At 44.5% G+C, this 24,490-nt stretch overlaps 1 protein-coding gene across 1 annotated transcript in view; it reads right to left on the minus strand.

The window, feature by feature from the left end:
• LRRC1 (leucine rich repeat containing 1) overlaps positions 1-24,490 on the minus strand; it is a 103,905-nt gene that overhangs the window by 38,409 nt on the left and 41,006 nt on the right. Inside the window, exons 3-4 of the mRNA XM_054024422.1 lie at positions 8,391-8,469; positions 2,861-2,950 (exon numbers count right to left, since the gene is read on the minus strand). Of these exons, the coding sequence (XP_053880397.1) occupies positions 2,861-2,950; positions 8,391-8,469 (169 nt within the window). The remainder of the gene's footprint in view (positions 1-2,860; positions 2,951-8,390; positions 8,470-24,490) is intronic.

The raw sequence follows: 24,490 nt of genomic DNA on the forward strand, positions 1-24,490 counted from the left end.
ATAGAGAACAAGTGATCACTGTCCTATTTTAACACCCCTTAACATATATGAAGGCTTATCAAGTCCCCCCTCCCAATCTTTTCTCAAGATTAAACATTTCCATGTTTTTTGTTTTTTTTTTTTGGGGGGGGGGGGGTTTGGTTTCCCCCTCTCTTCCCAAGCCAAAAGGAGGAAGTTAGGCATCTCCATCTCACTGGCAATAATTTTTCTCCTCTCCCCCTCCACCATATCCATGACAGGGGAATCTGGCCAGAAATTGTTATCCTATACAGAAGGCTATGAAAGATGCTAGCCCTTCCCTACTAGCTCAGCACACTGGGGTGGCCCGGAATATGGAACACACTGGAAACCCTGTTTGAAGTAGCAATTTTTCAGAAATGTATAGCTTCAGAATGAAGAGGTGTGGAAGTAGAGAAAGAATTGACAGGGATTTGAATCGATCTCACTCCTGGGAAGCATCCGGGGACGTAACTGTGACACTCCCAGGTCAGGTGGTCTTGTCACCTGATACTAAACATTATCTGGGACTTCTTATAACTTTCCACTGGAAGTGAAAGGGGGGGGGGGTGTCAAGTTTGAGAAACAAAGGATTTCCGCCTTATGTCCTATTTAAGGGTGGGGAAGGAGGCAAACAGGACTCCTCCTCCCCATGGTCTGTCTGCCCAAGAAGAGACTGCTAAAGCCATCTGAAGGGAAGGCAAGGGGGGAGTCCAGACTGAGACAGGGGTCCAGTCTGAAAAGAAATATAACTGGAACTCTGAGCCACAGAAACTTTGCAACCTGTCTAAAATCCTAAAACAACATTTAGGGTAAGAAAAGACAGTTACCTTTTCCGTAACTGGTGCTCGAGATGTGTTGCTCATGTCTATTCCACAATAGGTGTGCGTGCTCACCACGTGCACCGGTGTCAAAAGTTTTTCCCCTAGTAGTACCCAAAGGGGAGCGCCCCTCGTGACCCCTGGAGTGGCCCCTCCATAGTGCGGTATAAGGGGCACTGTAGGCTCCCTCCACTCTCAGTTCCTTCTTGCCAGACAACTGACAGAGGGGAAGGAAGGCGGGATGCGGAATAGACATGAGCATCACATCTCGAAGAGCACCAGTTACAGAAAAGGTAACTGTCTTTTCTTCGAGTGATTGCTCATGTGTATTCCACAATAGGTGATTCCAAGCTATACCTGTTGGAGGTGGGTAGGAGTTCACAAATTCTCAAGATGGAACACAGCCCTGCCGAACCCAGCATCCTCCCTTGTTTGGGAGACGATCAAATAATGCGAGGTGAAAGTGTGAACTGAAGACCATGTGGGAGCCCTACAAATGTCCTGGATGGGGACATGGGCCAAAAAGGCAGCCAACGAGGTCTGCACCCTAGTCGAGTGTGCCCTCACAATTGACAGCGGGGGGATTCCCGCCAGGTCATAACAGGTACGGATGCACAATGTGATCCAGTTGGAGAACTGCTGAGTGGAGATCGGCTGACGTTTCATGTGCTCAGCCGAGGCGATTAACAGCTGTTTAGTCGGCTCCAGGTAGAAAGGCCAGAGCCCGTCTCACATCCAGCATGTGGAGGTGGCACTCCTCACTGGACGCATGGGGTTTGGGGCAGAGGACTGGCAGGAAAATGTCCTGACTCATGTGGTAGGCAGAAACCACCTTTGGGAGGAGCGAAGGACAGGGGCGGAGCTGGACTTTATCCTTATGGAAAACGGTGTAAGGGGGCTCGGCGGTCAGAGCCCTGAGTTCTGAGACCCACCTAGCCAACGTGATCACCATCAGGAAGACCACCTTCCATGAGAGGTGCGACCAGGAGCATGTAGCTAGTGGCTCAAAAGGGGGGCCCCGTAAGGTGGGCCAGCACCAGGTTCAGGTCCCACTGTAGCATTGGGGGCCTGACATATGGGAAGAGACGATCCAATCCCTTAAGGAATCGGCCAATCATAGCATGGGAGAATACTGTGTGGCCCTGCACCAGCGGGTGGAAGGCTGATATAGCCACCAAGTGCACCTTGACAGATGAGGGCGCCAGTCCCTGGGCTTTAAGGTGAAGGAGGTAGTCCAAAATGAGCTGCGTCGGGGCAGCCATGGGGGAAACGCCCCGCTAATCTGCCTATCGGGAGAACCGAGACCACTTTGCTAAGTAGGCTCGACGTGTGGAGAATCGCCTGCTTTCCAAGAAGATGCAGTGAACCCCTTCCGAGCACGTCCTCTCCTCCCAACCTAACCATTGAGCAGCCACGCCATGAGGTGGAGTGCCGTGCCGCTAGGTTGGGTGGAGGAGGCGGCCCTGGTCCTGGGAGAGTAGAGGGAGTCTGCAGTTTCCCCTCAGAAAAGCTCTGTGGCAGGGGGATCTGTCAGAGCCACCAGCCACTGCGGAAGCACATAAAACTGCATGGAACTCCAGCGGGTGAGGCATTCTCCTGCTGCCAGGTCTGGGCCTCTCTGTGAGCTGCAACCAGACTCAAGTCCCTACTCTAATAGATCTGTGGCTCTCAGCATGATGAAGAATCGTAGGTAACAAGTTTGAACAGAGGTGCAATCATCAAACTGTTAACATCCATTTAGTCTTTCATCCTTTAGTCTATCCAGCTTCTCCCAACTCCCTAGATTTATACCTCCCAAAGACTAAACATATGCACATATAGCCCAAGTTTAGTGCAGTCACCTCAGTGAGTGACCGATAGAAACACAAGAGGTTTTTAAACGGATTAAGAAAATGCAATACCCTGACACAATTACTAATTTGTGTAACATACTTGTAAATTTAATCTTTACATTTTTGCATATACCTCTAAGTCAGGGAAACAAATTAAATATATATCTTGATTTAAAAAACAAAAACCACACAACAAAAAAAACAACTTACTTCCCAATGTTTTCAGGTAGTGCCTGCAGTGAGATGTCATTTACAGAAAGACACGTTAGATTCTGTAATTCAGGAAAGCTTTCAGGCAACCTATGGAGATAGTAATTCAGATAAATCAAGCACTTGTACTAAAATAACTATTCATACTGGCATAGTCAGATCATATATATTTGGGAAAGGATATGAGGTGGCTCTTCTATTAAAAAACAAAACAATAGTACTAAGACAAGGAGAAAGGCACTAGATAGAGAAAAAAGTTTAAAGTAAACCAAATGGGTTTAATTTTCTACTTGTTTGTATGTATTAAGGCAACACATATCCCATATAATAAGAACACCTCAAAAGATACATTCAAAAGCTGTTGAAGCAGCATATACTGTGAGGGAAGAGTTATTGTTTGGGAAGCATGAGAAATTTGGCTTATTTTTTCATGCCGCCTGTTCAATATTAGGTTATGGAGCAGCCGTTTTTGTATTTTTAACTATTTGTTAAAGACATCTAGAGCCTGGAACACATTGCGCAGCCATTCTAGCCATCTTAAATTGCTAAATACTAGGGGGCTTGATCCCAGCTGTGTGAGAGATGGATCATGCTAAGGAAAAGGTGACCTAATGTGGAACAGGGAGAGACCTTTTGGCCTAGTGATCAGATAAGATTTGATAACATGAGCTATCTTTAGGGCATGCAGCAAGAACCATTTCTTTTCACAGATTCAGAGGACTGGGGACATCGGTGCATTTTCAAATGTCAATTGATTTTTTTGGTTTCTAATTGTTAGAAGGCTGGGATTAAACTACAGTCTTATTTATCTGGTAGAGTTTACCTTTTTTAAAAGCTAGTCAAAATGCCTAGCCTGAGATATACATACAAAAGGGCCTACGTCTAAATAAATAAAAATCTGATGGAAAAAAGTGGGTTGACAGCCACTTTTAAAACTGAAGCTTACTACATTGGCAAGTGTTATAAATACTGGAAATACAAATAGAACACAAGAAAAAATTGATCCAGAAAAAGCATTAGATAATACTATGATGGCGTTTGAATGGTTAAGTTAATATACTGGACAGAGGCATGCGCGGGGATTTAAATTTGACTGTTTTTGGAGGAGCTTCTTCCCCACCGCAGCCCTGCGGTCAGAGGAATTCTGTGCCCCCACAGATTATTGGGGGTGGGGGAAGCAGCGAGCCTCTGCTTGCCTCGCCTTGTGCATGCCCCTGACCCTGGGACAACTGCAGTAGAGGATACACCACAGGAAACAAGAATGCCTATTCTGCAGGCATTGTTTCTTGCTTGAGTATTTAATGACATTCATCAGGAGCCTCAACAATGAGGCAACTCATTGGAGCAGCAGAAGGTCATCAGTTGGAAAGATCTTTGACTGGCATTTACTACACGGAAGGAGGCGATGACTGGGATACACAAATCTACATGAACAGATTGCACAAATGTTCATGCTACTATATTAGATAGATGGAGCTGATAACACTGCCTATACATAAGGTTACCCAACACTTACGTTATAAGACATTGTTTTCAGTTGCTTCTAACTTTGCCAAACTAACCCTTCGGACTGCAGTTTTTCATGCCAGGTATATTGCTCAAGCTAAGTATTTCAAAACGTTTCAGAAAAAATGGTTCAGCCATTTCCAAAAACAAGATTAGGGAAAAAACACATTTTTGCCATGTTAAACAAGTCATTCAACCGTTTTCTTGAGAAGAATCAGCACCCATGCTTAGGAGCAGGGACTTCAAACGCAGTACAGGGGTTGCCTTTATGTCAGGGACATATCTTTTTTTGTTCTCTTGAAAACACACCCAAATTTGCAAAATCTCAGTTCACACACATTCAGTAGAGAATTGTTAAGTTTGGCAGTTAAATCCTGATTTAGTTGGGGTTGGTCCTGCTTTGAGCAGGGGGTTGGACTAGATGACCTCTTGAGGTCTCTTCCAACCCTGATATTCTATGATTCTAAGATCCTCCAAAGATTCCATATGTACTGAGCATACTCAGCCCCTGGCTGTGGGGGCTGAGCAGAACTTTCCCTGTAATTGCTGCTCCAGCCTGCTATGCTGTTATGGCATCAGACCAGAAATGCAAGGAAACTTTTTCCTGTTCTCTCAATGCTCCTGCTTGCTGGATCCCACTTGACTTGAATGCAGAGAGGACAAGAATCTGACCTGAGAGAGGATGAAGGAGTAGACCAGGACTGGCTAGACAGAAGGAGACAGGGCAGAAAGATGTGTGACCACTAGAGCGCACACTCCACCAAAATCCAGATTGAAACCCAAGATTCCCAAGTCTTTGCAATGGATCTAAAGTGTTGCAACCTTGCTAATGACCCACATGAGTGCCAACATGGTTCCATGTGATTGAATCTCTGCTTGTTTGTTTTTTACACCTAGAAAGCTACAAATAGTTAAGCATTCAAAAGTTAAGATTGCCTGTGCAACCTTAACTCGACCCCTATTGTGTACACATTAGGATACAGTCTTTAATTACATAATCACATACTGTATTTTCCACATACCCTTCCTCATTCAGTGCACAGGATGAACTGTGCTCTAGGGATTAGTCAGCACTGTATAGTGAAAGAGGCTGTTGTCTGTAGAACCTCTCTCTCATTTGTTGCAGAAGTTGGAAGGGAAGTAGTTAATGAGGCAGGGAATTGCAAGAAGACAGAGAGTGGTCTTGTGGTTAAGGCAACTGAACATTGCCCAGGAGAACTGCATTCTATCTCTGCCTCTGCCAGAGTTCTTATGTGATGCTCGGCAAGGAATTCAGTGGCCAAACGTGAACATTTTGGTTGAGTGTGTTCTTCAGCTTCTGCATACCCAATGTGATACCTTGGAATCTAATATGCAGAAGTGCTGAGCACTCATAGCTGTAACTGACATCAATAAGAGTTGTGCTGGAACGCATGAAATGCTATAAAATGCTAAATAATCTCAAAACCAGTTCCAAGGCATCTCAATTTGGGCATCCAAGATAAGGAGACAATTTTTACTTTAGTCCCTCGGTGTCCATTTGCCTTCTGTAATCTAGGGATAATACTACCACCTTACCAGGATTTTGTGAAGGTAAATTAATAACTATCTAAAGCACTCAGATTCTATAAAAAGCAACAGAGGGTCCTGTGGCACCTTTAAGACTAACAGAAGTATTGGGAGCATAAGCTTTCGTGGGTAAGAACCTCACTTCTTCAGATGCAGATGTTGCATCTGAAGAAGTGAGGTTCTTACCCACGAAAGCTTATGCTCCCAATACTTCTGTTAGTCTTAAAGGTGCCACAGGACCCTCAGTCTGAATCTGTAAAAAGCAACAAACACGGCTACCCCTCTGATACTCAGATTCTATAGTGATGGTCACCATACTAAAGCCCACAAGGAAGTTAATAATTTTGTCTTCAGAGCAGGACTTCGACATTGTGCAGTAAATAAGACTTGGGGCCATATGTTGAACAATGAGAACAAAATATTGAACAGCTGATGCTCATTCCGTGAGCACCATCCATCTGGTGCACTGAAAGAGGTAGGGGTCCTGTGGAAAAGTAATATGTGATATAACTGAAGGTTGTCATAATGCGTATGTACAAGGAGACAGAATTAAAATTGTACCAAGCAACCTTAATTGTGACAGTTTCCAGCTTTTGAACCCTGGATTTTGAAACCTTACCGTTCTTTTCATGTAGTTGTTTTGAATGCAATATAACGTATATTAGACAAAGACCAGTACATATTTATTTTCAGTAAATCATTAAGTGACTCCCCGCCCCCAATACAATACAACTGTTTTCCTTCATCAAGAAGTGTGCTGTATATTGCTCATTTTAAACCCCAGCAATTAGAAGCTTGCTATTTTCTAACATCTTGGGACTTTCTCTACAGTTTAGGAAATAGGGAAGGATTCAGCCTATGAATAATCCAACCCTTTTAAACATTGTTACATCAAATATAGAAAAATCAGAAAATTAATTATTTGATAGAATGAGCAGCACAGGGCCTAACGGCACAAGTGTAACAAGCCATAACACAGTTGTGGCATCCACGTTTTAACAACGCTTTTACTGCTAGCATGGACACGACAACAATTGCTTAGTTAGAGAATGCTATGGCCTAGGCTATGTTATAGTCCCATCATGTTAGACAACACTAGCCTGGAATATTCCAGGCTAAGAAGAGGGACAGCTACTGACAGAAGGCCCTATGTCTATGCAGTGTTGGATTGGTGACCTTTCTACATGACAAACATGCTACTCTGTTCCATCAGGGAAAGATCACTTATGCGGATTCCCTCCCTGTTTCTAAACCTCTAGAATCAGTCACAGTGCATTAGAGGCTTTCCTTTTACCCCCTTCTAGCTAGATGTAACCAGCTAGGGCAAAGGATGATTTGGTTGGTGTTGGTCCTGCTTTGAGTAGGGAATTGGACTAAATGACCTCCTGAGGTCTCTTCCAAGCCTAATCTTCTATGATCTAAAGGAAGATATAGCAGCTGCTGCAGCATCTTGTAGAAACTCAGCACTTGAAGGCTGAGCTGAGCCCCGCTTCTCCTAGCTGCTCCTGCACAGAGTCCCTATCATTCATTTGCCCCCTATTTGATTTCTCTATCAACCACCTTGATATCCCAAGAGCCTGTTTTTCTCCTTTGCTATGTGGAGTGGTGGGGGTGGGGAAAATAACACTAATTCATTAGACTGAATCAGAGTCACAGCAATCAAGTGAATCCTGCCAAACTGAGCCAATCAAGCAACATCTAAAGGACACTTTATTAAAATGATCATTTACGATTTATTTGGTGCTGTACAGAACATGAGAGGAAGACCTACCATCAACTATTACTCTTTCCTAGGCCAAGACAGGAGGGAGCAGCTTGAGATGACTACTGCCACTATGAACTGCTTTCACTGCAACCATGCAATTGCACAGAGTGGGGGAATATGGATATTAGAGAAGCAGCAGCCACCACCAGATGGAATACAGTTTGGCCACATGGCACTGTATAAGTATGTTGGATTAGCCCTAATTCAATGGATAGGGACATGGCACGGGTGCAAGCCTTAGGCGTATGCAAGGAGAGCCATTATTTGCACCTGTTGAGTTAACCCCAATTTTAAGCAGTCAAACTATGCCAATGCAGCTACACTGGTTTGCTGGTCACGGACTGCTAAATCCCAGGTATAGACAAAGGCTAGATTTGGAAGAAACAGATGACAGTGGAAAATACAGCACCATAGCTTTGCTGGTTTATACTGCTGGCCCTGCTTGAAAAATTCTTGGGCTTTTTGTCATTTGGATTTGCGTTCTTAAGTACTAACTAAATTCACATTTGTTCTGAGTAGCCTGTAACCATCAACCCCCTGGAAAGGAAGAGTGCACTTGTTCCTGTAACTCTGATCTCTGGCTACCACCCTGTGGAAAAAAATAGACCCTGCGTGACTCAGACACACACTAGATTTGCTTTAAGAACTGAGCAAGTTAAATAAGGTTGTAGTGCTGGCCTGGAAAGCACTTAGCATAAGGGGGAGTGTTACCTGGTCAGTGGGTTCCCACTGAAGTCTGCTACTTGTAGTGCTTTGCAAAAGGAGATGCTTTCTGGAATTTCAGGAATCTCTGCAGAAACAAACAAATGCACTGTTAATAATTAGAAGACCTTTTATTTGGAAATGGTCACAGCATTACATACTGTATCTGGTCATTTCAAATCAAGGAAATTACCTTGGTCTGTGTTGTGATTTTTTTAAAAAAAGTTACCGATATTTCCAAATACAATTCAAGGTGTTAGTTAACATTTAGAGAGCCCAAAATTAATTGGGACCCAGACATTTTAGAGACTGTTTTATCTCACATGCCCTGCTCAAAGCGCCTGGAATGCTCATTTGTCCTAATGATGGTTGTCTGTCAGTTGACAGAAGATTCTCTGGAGTTCAATCCCTCTGTTTAGCAAAAGCCAAATTCAGCCACTTTAAGGACATAGTTCTAAATTAATCCATCTAATCCAGCCCTTTGGCGATTTGAGTCAATATAAAGACAGGCACTTTTTTAGAGGGCGTGTTGGCAGGGTGTGAGGGTGGAATAGAAGAGAGTAAATATCTCTGCCTAAATGTACACTTATGGGCACAGTACCATCCCCTCCTACTACACTAAAATCTCACACCTTATAGCAGTGGTTTTCAAACTGTGGGTCGCGACCCAGAACTGGGTCACGAAATGGAAGGGACTGGGTCACTTCGGTTCTGGTCAGCACTCTAGTCCCTACCTGTTCCGACACTGCGCTGCGGCCTGGAAATGACCAGCAGCAGATCTGGCTCCTAGGCGAGGGGGTGGTCATGGGGCTTCGCGTACTGCTCCCATCCCGAGCACTGGCTCCGCGCTCCCACTGGCCGGGAACCAACCAATGGGAGCTGGAGGGGGAGAGGGGTTGCCTGCAGGCAAGAGCCGCGCAGAGCCGCTTGCATGCCACCACCTAGGAGCCAGACTTGCTGCTAGCTGCTTCCAGGGCACAGTGTGGTCCGCGGTGCCAGGACAGGCAGGAAGCCTGCCTCTGCACCCTGGCTGCACCGCTAACCAGGAGCCGCTGAAGGTAAGCCCGCGCCCCAATCCCCTGCTGCAGCCCTAAGCCTCCCCAAACCCAGAGCCCCCTCCTGCACCCCAAGCCCCTCATCCCCAGCCCCACCCCAGAGCCTGCACCCCCAGCTCAGAGCCCTGACCCCCCCACACACACACCCCAACCCCCTTCCCAGAGCCCCCTCCCACACCCTGAACCCCTCATTCCCGGCCCCACCCCGCAGCCCTCATCCCAACCCTCTGCCCCAGCCCTGATGATCCCCTCCCACACCCCAAACACCTCATCCCCAGCTCTGTTGTGTTGTGGGCATCAACAATTTTCTTCAACTGGGTCGCCAGAAAAAAAATTTGAAAACCACCACCTTCTAGTACTACTCTCTTGAATCTAGGTCTCAAAATAAATGCAAAATACTGTTACTCAGGCTTGGTCTACATTAGGAATTTATGTCAGCATAACTACATCACTCAGGGATGTGGATTTTCCGCACCCTTGAGTGACATAGTTATACTGACCTAACCCCAGTGTAGACAGCTACTGCCACTTGAGGAGGTGGAGTATCTAGGGGAGAAGCTCTCCTTTTGGCAGAGGTAGCACCTTCGCTAAGCAGATGTGAAAATGGTGGTAAGAGTAGAGCCGTCCAAGGTCTGGTTTGATATAAATGAAAATAATCAGATATTTGTACATAAACATGAAGTTTCAAATACTGTACAGTACGTGAGTAGAGCTTTAAAAAGTTGCCCGCCAGGTTTCATGCTTCAATGCTATTTTCATGAGCAATCTATGTTAAAGACCCTTAAGTTCTTGCATCAAATTCCAACAAGAATAATGCCCACACTAGTCGAATGTATTTGCTTTAAAAGTTTCAGATTTGTGATCCCATCATTTACTTTGAAAGGAATAAAATTTATACTAATACTTAGATAGAGATAAGCATAGAGGAAAACAGCATGTTTAAATATTAACAGCAATTAAACCTTTGTACATACGTCGCTTCCTTTCAAGCATCCTCTTTTGAAGAAGAGTCCCCCTTTCATCTATAACTTGTTTAGATAGACTAGACAGTAGAAAGCACTTTCAGAATGTTTATCTTTAGAGTAACCCTAATTCTTTGTTACTTCTATTAAACTTATCTTAAAATGTAGATGCCACTGCTTCATCTTTGGAACACTTAGTTCAGCCACTTTCACAAGAACACTCATACCGGGGACAGTGAAGTGGGAAGCTCTGGTTAGAGGAGTTTGCCAGTGACAATGTAATTAGTTTGATCTAATGTTTTAAATCTACCAGATTTTGATTTATTTTGTGTTTTGGTCTCATATTGGTCAAACCAATGACAATGAGGACAATGACAACAAAAAGGTAGTTATCTACTTTCTCAATTTTTCCAGACCCTGCATAGGAACGTTACGCATTTAAAAACAAGCATAAAGCATACTAGAACTATATCTAAATTCTCTCCAGTCAGAAGAAACCAAGGTAAATCTCAAAAAAGTAGTAGTCATTCCCCAGTTATAGATTTTCTTTTCAGTTCCCTTCCATCCTCCTCACATTTTTCCCAGACCATATCCCCTGTTTAAGTTTGTTACATATATTCCTCCAATTCTAACCACACAGGAAATGTAGTCAGGCAGCGATCCGATACAATTACTTCCACAAATAGTCCCCCGGACTTTACTGGCCAGCAGGACTATATAGCCTATTGTGGGGTGGGGCATGTGTGTGTGGGGAGAAATGTATATTTCGTTTAAAAAATGAATTTGGAAAGTGTGTTCCAATCTGATCCATTAACTTTAGAGTTTCAACTCTAGAAACCTGATTTAGGTATAGCAGGACTTCCTCCCTCCCCCGCAAATAAGCTTTCCCACAACTATATTGTGAAGCCTGTGGGAAAACATTTATTTTGAATGACCTTCAAGTGCAGAACTGAAGTAAGAGCAAGCAAGACCATCTGCAGAAGCACTGCTCAACTAAGTTTAGATGCTCAATGGAGGAGATTATGTAGGAGTGTTTCCCTGGTAACCTCCTTTGCTTCCTCACACAACTGTACAAAAAAAGCACACCAACTTACACCAAGCACACCTACAAGACAAGATCATCCTACTGATTTTATTTATTTATTTTATATATATATTATATATATATATATATATATATATATATAAATAAATAAATAAATAAAGGATCAAAGTGTTTATCTGCATTTCTTTCATTTTTAAACTGCGGTCAGTGAGAGGCAAATGAGCACTAAAAGATTAGTGCTCAGATTCCTGTGATCTCAGTAATCTCATGATTCTTTGAGCATCCAGGAAATATTCCACAATCTGCCGTGAAAGTTACCTAGAAAGCGTAGCACCTATAAGTAGCACTTGGTGTCCTGAGATTCCTACTCACGGTGCAACATGCTTTGATCAACACACCACTGCACAGTATGAACACAGCTTCAAAAGCAAAGTAGCTTAAAGCAGCGTGTGCAGGAGTGTGGACACCGCTCATGTAGCTGCATCTATTTACTTACCTTGCTATAAGCTATACTAGTATTTCTGTTAATGCCGGAGCCCTGGTGGAGTGCGACTTGACATTCAAAGAGAGGCTCACAAGCTAACTGACCACAGATGGAAAGACACTGTGTGATCTTAGAGACACCCTGTGGTTCTCAGATTCCAAGGCCAGAGGGCACCATTGTGATCAACTACTCTGACCTCCTGTACAACTCAGGTCATAGAACTTCACCAAAATAAGTCCTAGAGCATATCTTTCACAAAAGCACAGCTTGGCCCTTTGACAGGCCAGATATAGCCACAGAAGTGGGGCGATAATCTAAAATGCTCAGTCCTGTCAAGATAATAAAGCAAGGCTCTTGAAACTTCCAAAGTAGCAGCTTCTCCCCTGGCATCGGATGTGATTTTGGAAAGACAAGTAGTAAGTTAATAGACTGATTTAGGTGAAATTTCAAGACCACTTTAGGGTGGAACTGAAGGTGTTACCTTCGTACCTCCTTGCCCCTGAAGAGATCCAGTCATAAGGGCTCGTAGCTTGCTGACCCTCCGAGCTGGAGGCAATAGCAACTAGAAAAACTGTCTTGAGGGTAAGATGATGAATCGAACAATTCAAGGGCAGCTTGAAATAGGCTCTATGAGCTTTAGGAGGACAATGTTGAGATGCCACACCGGAGTAGTATTTCTAGCAGGCAGGTACGTAGGTAGGAGGCCCTTGAGAATTCGGATATCAGATGAGAAAAAAGAGAATGACTGTATCAGAGACCAACACCGATACTGCTGCAAGGTGGACTTCAACAAATCAAATGCCAGTCCAGCGTATTTCAAGTGCAGTATTGGTGAAATATTAGGTCCATGATGGATTCTGCAGCAACCACTCAAGGCTGGTTACCACATGTCCGTTTAAGAAGTCTTCCAGGTCACAGCTGGCTCCTAGAAGGTACAGAGCAAATGGGATTACTCTGCAATAATGGCACCATGTCCACATCCTGATAGTTTCCTGATAGAGAGGAGATGACCAAAAGCCTCCTTCCTTGTTTACATAGTGCATCAGGGAAGTGCTGTGTCACAATTACAGGGCAAACAATCATTTTAGTCTCCACCTTCAGTGCACCCCTTCAGTGCACCCCTCCCACTCAAGAGACAGGCCTAACTTTCTGCATCTTACTCTGGGCAATACCATGGTCCAATCAGACTGGAGGGATGTATACACTGCAATCAAGTGTGTGATTGCAGCTCATGTAGACACAGCCACACTAGCTTTAAGCTAGCTAACATGGCTAAAAACAGCAGCACAGACCCTAGTGCGACCTAGCCTCACAAGTACATACTCAGGGTTTTGGGTGAGCGCTTAAAGTCCACGCCGCTGCATCTTCACTGCTGTTTTTAGCTGCACTAGCTAGATTTTAAATAAAAAAAAAAATTACACCTTTGTTTGCAGCAGTGACATACACTGGATCTCTGGCCTGCAGTACCCATTTTCCAAAAGTGGGAATGGCACAGGCCCAACTGCATTTGGTACCTGTGAGCCCTTTCCCTCTGGGGACCTGTGAACAGCAAACTGATTAAACATTTCAGTGACTCAAAAAACACATCTCTACATAACAAAAACAATGCATTATATTCATTCCCCCAAAGATGCAGAGCACACAGGGCAAAGGGTATAAACAGTAAGTGTCCTATGCGTTTGGATCTTACTGTCACCTTAATTTTTCCTTGCCAGCTTTTCTAAGTTCCCCTGCAGCTAGCATTCTCCCCAGGCATTCTGAGAGAAACAGATCATCCTGCTTGCAGCAGACACGGTCTGTGTGTTCCCTCTGTATCATGTCAAACTTTAACTAACACTCCCCGGGCAACCTTCCTTGGCTCCCCCAAACCCACTCCTCCTTTTCCCTAGGCCCAGGGTCCTAATCAATTTACCTTATAACTACATCACAGCTTATGTCAGCATAACTTATGTCGCTCAGAGGTGAGTAACGAAAGTTACTCCGACATAAGCACTGTTAGGGACAGCGCTATGTCGGTGGGAGAGCTTCTCCCGACGATACAGCTTCTGCTGCTCACAGGGACTGGAGTAGTTAAGCTGGCGGAAGAGCTTTCTCCCATCGGCTTAGAGTAGGGTGACCAGATGTCCTGATTTTATAGGGACAGTCCCGACTTTTGGGTCGTTTTCTTATAGGCTCCTATTATCCCTCACCCCCATCTGGATTTTTCACACTTGCTGTCTGGTCACCCAAGCTTAGGGCGGCTACATAGAGAGTTTGCATCGGTGCCGCTGTAATCTCCCTAGGGCAGCCATGCCCTTAGTGTTCCCTTTGATCTCTCTCTCTCTCTCTCTCTCACAGCCTTGGCAAACCAGTTATGTCAACAAGTTGAGGCCAAGGAGTCGCCTCTTCACAGTTTTAAATCTGGCTATTATGCTTGATTGTTGGGATGCTCCTTATATAGGCCTGTTTTACCTTTCCTGCTTGGTTGCAATAACAACCCCTTTTGATCTCAGTCTATAGCAAGTAACCCATCATGAAGAAACAGAGGCTGACACCAGATATATTTAATAAAAAAAAAAAAAAAAAAAAAATACAGATATTTCCCAGTTTATTACATCTTGTTTGTCAAGATCTGCCTAGTGGATTTCTGCAAAACAGGCAGGACCACTACATAAGCCAACCAGATGGCACTGAGCTCCAGGCCTTCCATATGTAGTTTCAAGTTGTCCTGAGATCAAGTTATTTGCATCTGCAGATGGTTTAGGTGGGTACCCCATCCTGTCCTTGAGGAGTCTGTCACTAGTGTTGTCAGGAAGGGGGCACAAGAGAACCCCCTTTCATGTCCTCTGCATCCAACCACCAAGCGAGTACTCATTGAATTTGGGACAAAAGCATGACTTTCGTTCATGTGATGTTTGGACAGGGCGTACACAGATCTCAGCTGCAAGGGCTGCAAATGAAATCAGATAAGCCAACATGTAGCCTAGAAGCTCCAGACATGTATGCACAGCCAACAGATTTGTCTGAAGATGGTCTGTCATCGACTGGAGAAAATGGAACTTGACCTCTGGGAAGACTATGATGGCATGATTTCTTATAGTTCACCCAGAGTACTAGTTGGGAGAACAGGGAGAGGAACACAGTGCCGAGCTGCTGCAGTTTCCTCCTGGGACCTGCCTCTGATCAGCCATTCATGTAGATATGAGTAAATGTGGATTCCCTTTCTTCTTAAATGTGCTGCGACCACTGCCAGGCACCTTGTGAAAACTGTGTTGCTGAGAGTTTGAAGGACAATACCCTTTATTGGCAATAGTTGGGTCACCCTGACCCAGAGGTACTTCCTGTTGACTTCATTATAGGGAAGTACACATCCTGCATTGAGAGCCATGAACCAGTCATGAGCTTGAAGAAATGAAAGGATGGAAGCAAGAGTTACTATCCTGAGGCAGCATATGTATTCGTTGAGTTTCTTCAGCTGTAGCATAGGACGAAGACTCCTTTCTTCTTCATAATAGGGAAATACTGGGACTAGAAGCCTCTTCCCCTGAACTCCCATGGAACCTCCCCTATGGGTCCTAAACAAAGCAATGAGACCACTTCTGCTCGAAACAGTCTCTTGTAAGAAATGTCCCTTAACAGGGCCAAGGAAGGGGGGGAACTAGAGGGTTAAAAGTGGAACTGGATGGACTAGCCATGGCCAATCCTCTCTAGCACCCACCTGATGTTACCAGAGATCATGCCCTCTGGGCTGGCTCTGTTGTGGCTCCCAAAAATCCTGTCAAAATTTGCCGATGCCCCATAGATGCAGGGGAGAAGGAAGGCTGGCACCAAGAAGAAACCTGGGTTCAACAGGGCCACGGTAATCAGGTTGTCTGGTGCGTTAAAATGGCACACTCTCATCTGGGGTTGATGACTGTATGGCTTGCAAGACAGGGCTGAGATGTGGATCTCCAAGTGGCCTTAGAGTCTTTTTAAAGGAGTGCACGGCATTGTTTGTCTGCTCACTGAATGGTTCCATGCCTTCAAATGACAAGTCCTCAATTGTGGCTTATATGCGTCCCTGCTAATGCCCAGTCCTTGAAGCCATGAAATTCCGCACACAGTCACCGCTGTGGCCACAAATACAGCCATGGGCCATCTGGCCCCCAATTGGTCATCTATGATTATTTCTTTGAGCTTTTCCCTGTTCTATGGTGGGAGCTTTGATAAAGAGGACATTGCTCTACCCAGGTCAAAGAATCATAGTTGGCCAGAAGGGCTTGATATTTTGCCACCCATAGCAAATGGGTCTATCCCTCATGTATATGGATAGCAATCCTAACCAGGACAGAAGTTGTCAATATGTTGAACAACGGTTGGTTTTTTTCTTGTATGACAGATGTGTCTATTTCTAGAGTCTCTACAACTCTCATAAGGAATTCCTGAAGTAAGCCAACACTGAGGATACCATTTCCATCACCCGACAAGGATGAAAAGTCCTTAGGTGGCAAAGTACAGTGGAGGTGTTGCTCTGGTCCCAAGTCTCCTCTTTCCTGGTTCCTTCCTCTCCCCCAGCCCTGGTGTCAGTGAGCTAACCATGGATGCCACTAGGAACAGTGATCTCTCTCCTCCTGAGTGTGGCAGACATTGGCTCTTAGAAGCACATGGAGGTTGGACCCCCAATACGTTCAATAGGGCCACGGTGGCATGTCCTATGGATGTGGCTGGCTCATCTGATATTGGCCAGTTCAATGTCAATCCTGATGTGACGATGGCTGAACCCTGTAGGGTCAGCCAAGTGGTCTTTCAGTGGTGTCACCCACAGATCTCAGAGGAGAGGATTCTCTGCTCAAAGCAGGTGAGAACATGCACCCTAGTGAAGGAGTAAATCTGTAAGAGCAGTGCTGGGGCTTACAGAGCTCTCTGTACCAGGACTGTACTGAGGACATGCCCGGTTCTTCTGGGGGCACATCATCAGGTGGTCTTTGTTCAGCTGTAGGCATCAATGCCAAAGGTTGTGCCACCAATACCAGGGTTGGCACTGGATAATTTCTTCTCTATGCCACAGGCTGTTTTTTGTCACTAGCCCTCAATGTCATGTGAGGCTTAGTGTTTCTCTCCTGAGGCCTTATGCAGTCGGTCATGGGTGGGTAGGCCCTGAGCTCAATCTAGAATCTCTGCTTCGGTGTTTGGGGAATCCTTGCTCTGGGCCTGAAGCAAAACACTGACAGCTCTGGTACTGACACCTGGTACAATGTTTTGTGTGCCAGTGCTGCTGTCAGCACTGGATCTTTACTCTCTGTAGTCTTCTCTATGCTGGTTTTAGGTGTTGTATCTGTTAGAGTGGGCACATGAAGTCTGTTTGCCTTGTAGCTGGGGTCGGATACCTGTTTCCTCAGGGTATGAAAAGACCTTCATAGATTTGCAGGACACATGGACCCTCTGTGCATCCTCAAAGAGAACTACCAGCATGTTGAGAATTTATCCAGTATATCAGTGGTCCCCTAACTTTTCACATTGTGTCCCCGTCCGCCCTCCCACTCCCAGGAGCTGCGGTCAGGAGCTGGGACCAGGAGAAGGGCTGCAGCTCCCAGAGGTGAAGGATGCACAGACAGGGGTATGGGGACTGAGGCTGGGGCCAGAGCCACAGCCGGGCTGGGAGCCAGGGGCTGGAGCCATAGCTGGGCTGGGAGCAGGCTGGCACTCCCCCCCCCCACCCCATGGGGGCTGTCCAGGGCCCTGCCATGCTGCCCCCGAACATTCCTCCATATCCCCCCCCTACTAGTTTGGGGACCACTGCAGTCTATGGATCTCTCCAAGACAGAAGAAGCATCTGCTGTGTCCACCTTTAGTTAAATTCACCTATCACAGGAATGGCAGAGTTTGTAGCCCACAAGTTTACAATTCGCCATGTTAAGATGCCCTGTACAAAGGGAAATGCAAGACTCTACCGATCCCTGCACAAAAATATAAGTTCCAAGTTTGACTTTTGAATTAGACAGCTTTCATCTCATTCCCGCATTTGAATATTGCTCATACAGGACTAAACTAGGCACAGTACAGGGGTAGAAAGAAGGCACCAGTTGGCATTCAGAGTTAGCCACACAGTGCCTGTTGTAGTTCCCAAGTAATTCGCCATAGCCCTTTGTTATAGCATAGTCCTTTTTGCTGGCCAGCATACAGGATGGTTGACCCATGTGTCTGCCCATAGTTCACTCCTTCCTGCCCCCTTACCAGACAGTCGTCCAATCGATGGGGAGAGAACAACTGTATTTGTCCCTGCACTTCCTTGAGTGTCTGGGCTTTATTTTGACATGTCTGAACTATATTTCAGTTAGCATTAGATTTTAGCTCCTCAAAGCAGGGATAGCTCAGTGGTATGAGCATTGGCCTGCTAAACCCAGGATTGAGAGTTCAATCCTTGAGGGGGCCACTTAGGGATCTGGGGCAAAATCAGTACTTGGTCCTGCTAGTGAAGGCAGGGGGCTGGACTCAATGACCCTTCAGGGTCCCTTCCAGTTCTAGGAGATATACAAAGAGATATACCTAACATCAAAGCACACTGTCGCCACTATATAATATTTATCTTAAGACAGATGCTACAGTGATAGGCACAACAGTTTAAAAACTAATGAACACCTAGAATCCTGTCTCGGTGCAACCCAAACACAGTTAGTACCTATATTTCCCTCGTCTCTAAAATGAAAGGAGGAACTATTTTCAATCTGGTCTGGATAGCTTTGGAGGAGGCATATAGAAACAGGACATTGTGGCAAGGCACCCCTTCTGCCTCACCGGACTTAGCGCTCCCTCCTCTGGCAGGGACAGGGGTAAATTGTGTGTGTGTGTGGGTGTGTGTGTGTGTGTGTGTTCTTAGTATGCAAAGTTTCCTATTATAAAGAAGCGCAGACAGCCTGTTTAGATCATTTATAATTCATAGATTAAAAGAACATGCTCTCCTGGCCCATTTTCTCCTATTTCAGACCCATGTAAAACCAAGGATTATGATTTCACTACAGAAGCAGAAATGCCTTCAATAACTGGAAACAAATACTGAGGATGTTTGGGTAAGTGAGGGAAAAGGAGGCTTGCCCATAAAGTGTCTTCTCTCCTTCCATCTACACCTTTTTCCACACATACCCCAACAAAAACATGAATTAGATATTCACTTGAATCACGCTATCATAAAAGTAGATAAAAAAAATCAATTAAGGCTGACACTTATGTAATGAAGAAAAAGTAAGTTATCAGGAAAGGATTATCAAGCGAGCTGCAATATCTGAACACTGAAGGTTGATTTAAACAATATTTCTGAGCTCCTTTTATTTAACAGTTAAAGAAAATTAAAGGGTATAGGTGAGCAGGGAAAAATATGAAATAAGGTCCAGGATGAAACACAGTACCTATCAAGAATCATCCTAGACTGATAATTATAATAGAAGAACTAACCATAATGGAAGAAATGACAATGACCAGTATAAAATACTGAGGTCCCTGAGACAGTGTTAAATTTCAGTGGGTTATACAGTGTCTTCCATTTCTGTTCACTATTAGGTTTCATAGCTGATATTTAAACAGTACATCCGTGCCAATACTAAAGCAAGCCAGGTAAGACACTTTTCACTGTTGCTGGATAACAGACTCAAATCCTGCTTAAACATCCAGGATTTTTTTTTTTAAACACTGCACATTGATGAATGCTCTGCATTTACAAGTGCTGCCCCAGATGTTCTGGCATACACAGACTATGTGCAAGCACTGCTAAATAGCAAGTCTATAAAGCACTCATAAGCTCTATGACGTATGACAATGCAGCCATGCTGACAGCAAGCGAAAGTTGTGCCAGCACCCAAGTAGATAAAATCAAGCTCAGCAGTCATGTATGTAAGAGGATATACCTTTTTCCAGGCAGGGTTTCTCTCTGGTAATTTATTACCCTTGTTTAAGAAGAAATTATGCTTATCGCTGACAATTTAGCAAGCTTGCTATATTTAATGTACAAATGACCTTGGGAGAAAAAAAGTCTGACTACAGAATTCCCTGCATTGTATAACCCAAGCACTACTTCCTTCAAGGTTTTAACCAAAAACCGCTATGTATCTCATGTTCAGTTTAGCACTATTTTACTTTTTTTTCCCTAGTAGGTTTTCACCATATAGTGAAAACAACCTTGTTCTGGAAACCACTTAAAACTGAGCCACTCACTTCTACACAGAATAAAATGTGTTTTTATGTACCACTTGTGCTCCATGTCCCCCAAAGCACTTAAAAGTAACAAATTAGTTGCTTCATTTGCCTACCTAATGGCTGTATTGCCAGTATCTATTAAACACTCTTCAACAATTCACACAGCTTTCAATAGCCAACTATTTTGCAGATACAAAAATGGATGGCTAAGACACTGGCAGTGGCACTCTAGTCACTATAGAGGGTCAAATTCTGGCAGCATTTGCAGCCTATGGGCCAAATTACCTCAGTTACCAGTATAAATGTGGAGGGTGCCCCTCTGATCTAAATACATTTATTCCGGATTTAAACCAACATGATCCACCATCAATAGCTGCTCTGTGAACACCAACAACCACCTTGAATTGGTTCTATGTCCCACAGCAATCTATCCTCCATGAAATTATCACGTTCCATGCCAATTGGGGTTTTCTTACAAGCTCTGCAAATACTGGAGGACCGTTCAGCCTGTGCTTGCAATGCTTATGGACAATAGTGCAGAGCTGCACCAGCTCCATTCCAGCTTCTGTCAGAAATGGCAGACAGCGAGGACTGCACACGTTCATGGGATTTTTTTTAAAGGGTGCAAAAATTATGGGATAGAGATGACATTATGGGATGGAGACAGTTGCATGCTGGGAAGTTCACCCCTTGCTCCCAGTCACCCCTGTATGACTCATTTCTACCCCACCATGCATTGCCAAAACAATGTGCTTGACAGTACCAGTTTGCGCTCTGGGATATCTAGCCATAATGCACTGTGCATCAATACAAGCAGCACAGACGCAAGGAGCCATGCATGAATATGCACAAGTAATATACTAACTGCAGCTGCTTTATGCCAATGTAACTAGTGTCAGCAAAAGTTTATATTGTAGACATGCCCTAAATCACTTTTGAAAATGAGACTTAGGCTCAGATTTTTTTAAAAGGTATTCAGTAGTTATTCCATTCAGTGGTGCAATGCCTTAGTGCCTACAATCACACTGAAGTTTCCCACAGCTCGGCCAAATCTTTCCTTTCCCTGTTCACTTTCCAAGATATTGGAAACGCTCCATGCTCCCCTGTAAAGGGGAGGGTGGGTTGTTGTTTTTTTAAACTTCTGAAGGTGTAGTCAGTCTCTGGATCAATTTTCTATCCCAAATCAGAAATGGAATACTGTGATCGGCTGGTTAATCTTGTCAGCTCATATCTGCTAATATTTGGCAGTTTTACTCAACATTTCTGAAGTGGTTCTAAAGCTCTGCCTCGGCTCCTCTGAGATATATCTATGGAACAATATTGTATCTCTCTGGGAAGCCTAACTGCCAGTTTTAAATTTAGACAGTGGCGGAGTGGGGGAGAACAGGAGAAGAGAGAATGCTTCAGTTTTCATAACTCCCTCCCTGTGTAGTTCATCTTCCACTTGCCTCTGGACTACCAGCTGCTGGCAACACTGATAGAGGGTAGTGTATCTATTTTGTTTGTACTCTGCTCAGTTCCGTTCTCTGTGGCATGCTGCAGTAAAATGTTCAGAGACATGCTTTGCGCAGGTGGAATACCATCAGATTTTAGTAAAACATCAAGCACTGACTGCAAAACCCAACATCGCCTCAATTCTTCCAAACTGGAATGAAAACTGCAGTCCATAGCCAAACACTTCAGTCTGGTCAGTCTATCTTTGTAGAGAGCAGCATTCAGGTCTCTGAATAGTTGACTTGGTCTGCTCAACTTGCGTAGTCAGAGAACTTTGCCTGTAGCTAAGTGTTGCAGATTTTGACATGTCTACATGTAAGATACTCATTCCCTAAATTTGGATAAGGCACTCTTTTCCACAGAAGAGCATCAAGTTAAATAGGCAGTTACACGCCGCTTTCTTACTAAGTTCAGTCTCTGAGCTCTTTACCCAGACAGAGTCCCCATTTCAAGCGAATAACTGTTAGCCAAATGTGACTCTGTAACAGCGTTTAGTCACTGCTGGGGCGCCCCCTTGTAGCTGCATCTGGGGATTGGCTATGCCTAGTCTGAGGCCTCCTTCCGTCTCTTACTCATGCCAGGTCCTCTCTTGCTCTCTTGGTGGCAGAGGAGCTGAGCGCCACTCTGCGCCTGCCTAAGGTTTGCAGTTCCGGAGGCAATGCTACCACAAAGCGCAGCCTCTGTCAGCGCCACTTTGTGCCTGCCCAAAGGCTTGCAGTTTGGGAGAGCAATGCCTCGCTCTGTGCCCCCAAACTATGCCCATGTTAAAAAGTGGAGGGCATGGTCCCTGCCACCCCTGGTTCCAGCACCGGTGGCCCCCTCACTTCCACAAAGGTTCCGGCACCCTTACACCCAGCCCTGCCCCTCCCTGCTCTGGGCCCTGCGCTTAGGGACTAAGGAGCCGTGAGCTGGCTGGGGGGGCCACAGCGCCCCCCAACTACAGGGCCCTGTGCAGTTGCCCACCCGTAAGGCTGGCCCTGCACTCCCCAACTGATACACACCCCCACGTCTGCACTGGCCAGATCTAAAGGTAGTGCCTCTGTCAGCAGCAGAAGTGCAGGAGTAAGGATGGCAATACTGCGACCCCACTACAATAGCCTTGTGACTGCTGTCCCCACAACCCTCTTTTGGGTCGGGACCCCCTGGTTATAACACCATGAAATTTCAGATGTAAATATCTGAAACCATGAAAGTGACAATTTTAAAAATCCTATGAACGTGAAATTGACCAAAATGGACCGTGAATTTGGTAGGGCTCCCTATAGCTCCTATCTGTGTAATATTTCCCTCCATGAGTTAGGTGGAAAGATCAAGGTATGATAACATCTGGAGAAAAAACAATGTTATATTCAGGTGGAACCAAACATGAAAGAGGTGTAGGGATCATCATGAATAGCGCTGAAAAAAAACCACCAACCACAAATTGGCAGCCAATATCAGATAAGCTACTGGCAGCTAGATTCCACTCTTGGCACATTAAGTGCACTATAGTCCAGGCATACCTCCAAACAAGAATGCAGATGAAGAGGATAAAGAGAGATTCTATACAGAATTGAACGATGTAATGAACGTAGTACCAAACCACGATCTTGTCCTGGTTATGGGAGATTTAAATGCCCAGAACAGAAATGAAAGAAAAGGTTGGGAAACAAACAGTCATCAGCCACATGCAACTGGAACAACGACAGACAATGGCACAAGACTTATTGTTTTTGGCACAAAATTCAAGCTTAGCAATTCTTTCTTCCAACATAAAAACATACACACAAAAAAACATGCATTTCTCCAGATGGCCGTATGCAAAATGAGATACACTACATCTGTGTTAGTCAGAGGTGGAAAACATCAGTGTTAGACACAAGAGTATTTAGAGGAGCAGATATGGGGAGTGATCACTACTTGCTGAAAGCAACATCAAATTGAAGTTTAAAGCATTCAAAAAGAAACAACACAGGCAGATTATTCAATGCACAGAAACTACAAGATTGCAGGATATGAAAAGAGTACGAGCTAGAGGTCAAGAACAAGTTTGAGGTTCTTAAAGATCTTGAAGAAAACGAAGTGGAAAAATACTGGGATCTTTTCAAAACAGCTATATTAGAAGCAGCTGAAAAGATAATTGGTAGAAAGAGAGGAAGCAATAAAGAACAGTGGATCTCAGAAGAAACATGGAAAATTACACCTCTACCCCAATATAACGTGACCCGATATAACACAAATTTGGATAGAACGTGGTAAAGCAGCGCTCCGGGGGGGGGGGGGGGAAGGGGGAACACGACAGGGCTGCGTGCTCCGGCGGATCAAAGCAAGTTCGATACAATGCAGTTTCACTTATAACACGGTAAGATTTTTTAGCTCCCGAGGACAGCGTTATATCGGGGTAGAGGTGTATAGACAAAAGAAGAAAACAAAAGGCTACAACATAATACTACAACATGCGACTGAAGAAAGAAATCAAACCTATAGGAACCTTGACAAAGCAGTAAAGAAACAATGCAAAAAAAAATAAGTGAAACTGAATAGAAAGTAAGGCTAGTGAAGCTGAAGAAGCAGGAGAAAAAATGATACAAGAACAGTCTACACGATCCTGAAACAGTTAACAGGATACGAATCAAAATTCAGAAGTGTCCCAGTGAAAGGGAAACAAGGTGAAAATTTGAAAACAGAGGAGGAACAAGGAAACAGATGGGTGGAACACTTCAAGGAAGAGCTAAACTAACCAGAACCAATTACAAGACTGGAATTTAACAATGAAAAACCATTAGACCTAGATATAGATATATCTGAGGTAAAAATCGAAGTAGTAAAAGCAGGATTGCAGAAGCTGAAAAACAAACAAGGCACCTGGTTTGGACAGCATTCATCCTGAGATGTTTAACTATGGAGGCGAAGACGTGGAATCAGTCATCTGTTCACTATGCAAC

The sequence above is a fragment of the Malaclemys terrapin genome, chromosome 3 (assembly GCF_027887155.1).
Source record: "Malaclemys terrapin pileata isolate rMalTer1 chromosome 3, rMalTer1.hap1, whole genome shotgun sequence".
In the NCBI taxonomy this organism is placed as follows: Eukaryota; Metazoa; Chordata; order Testudines; family Emydidae; genus Malaclemys; species Malaclemys terrapin.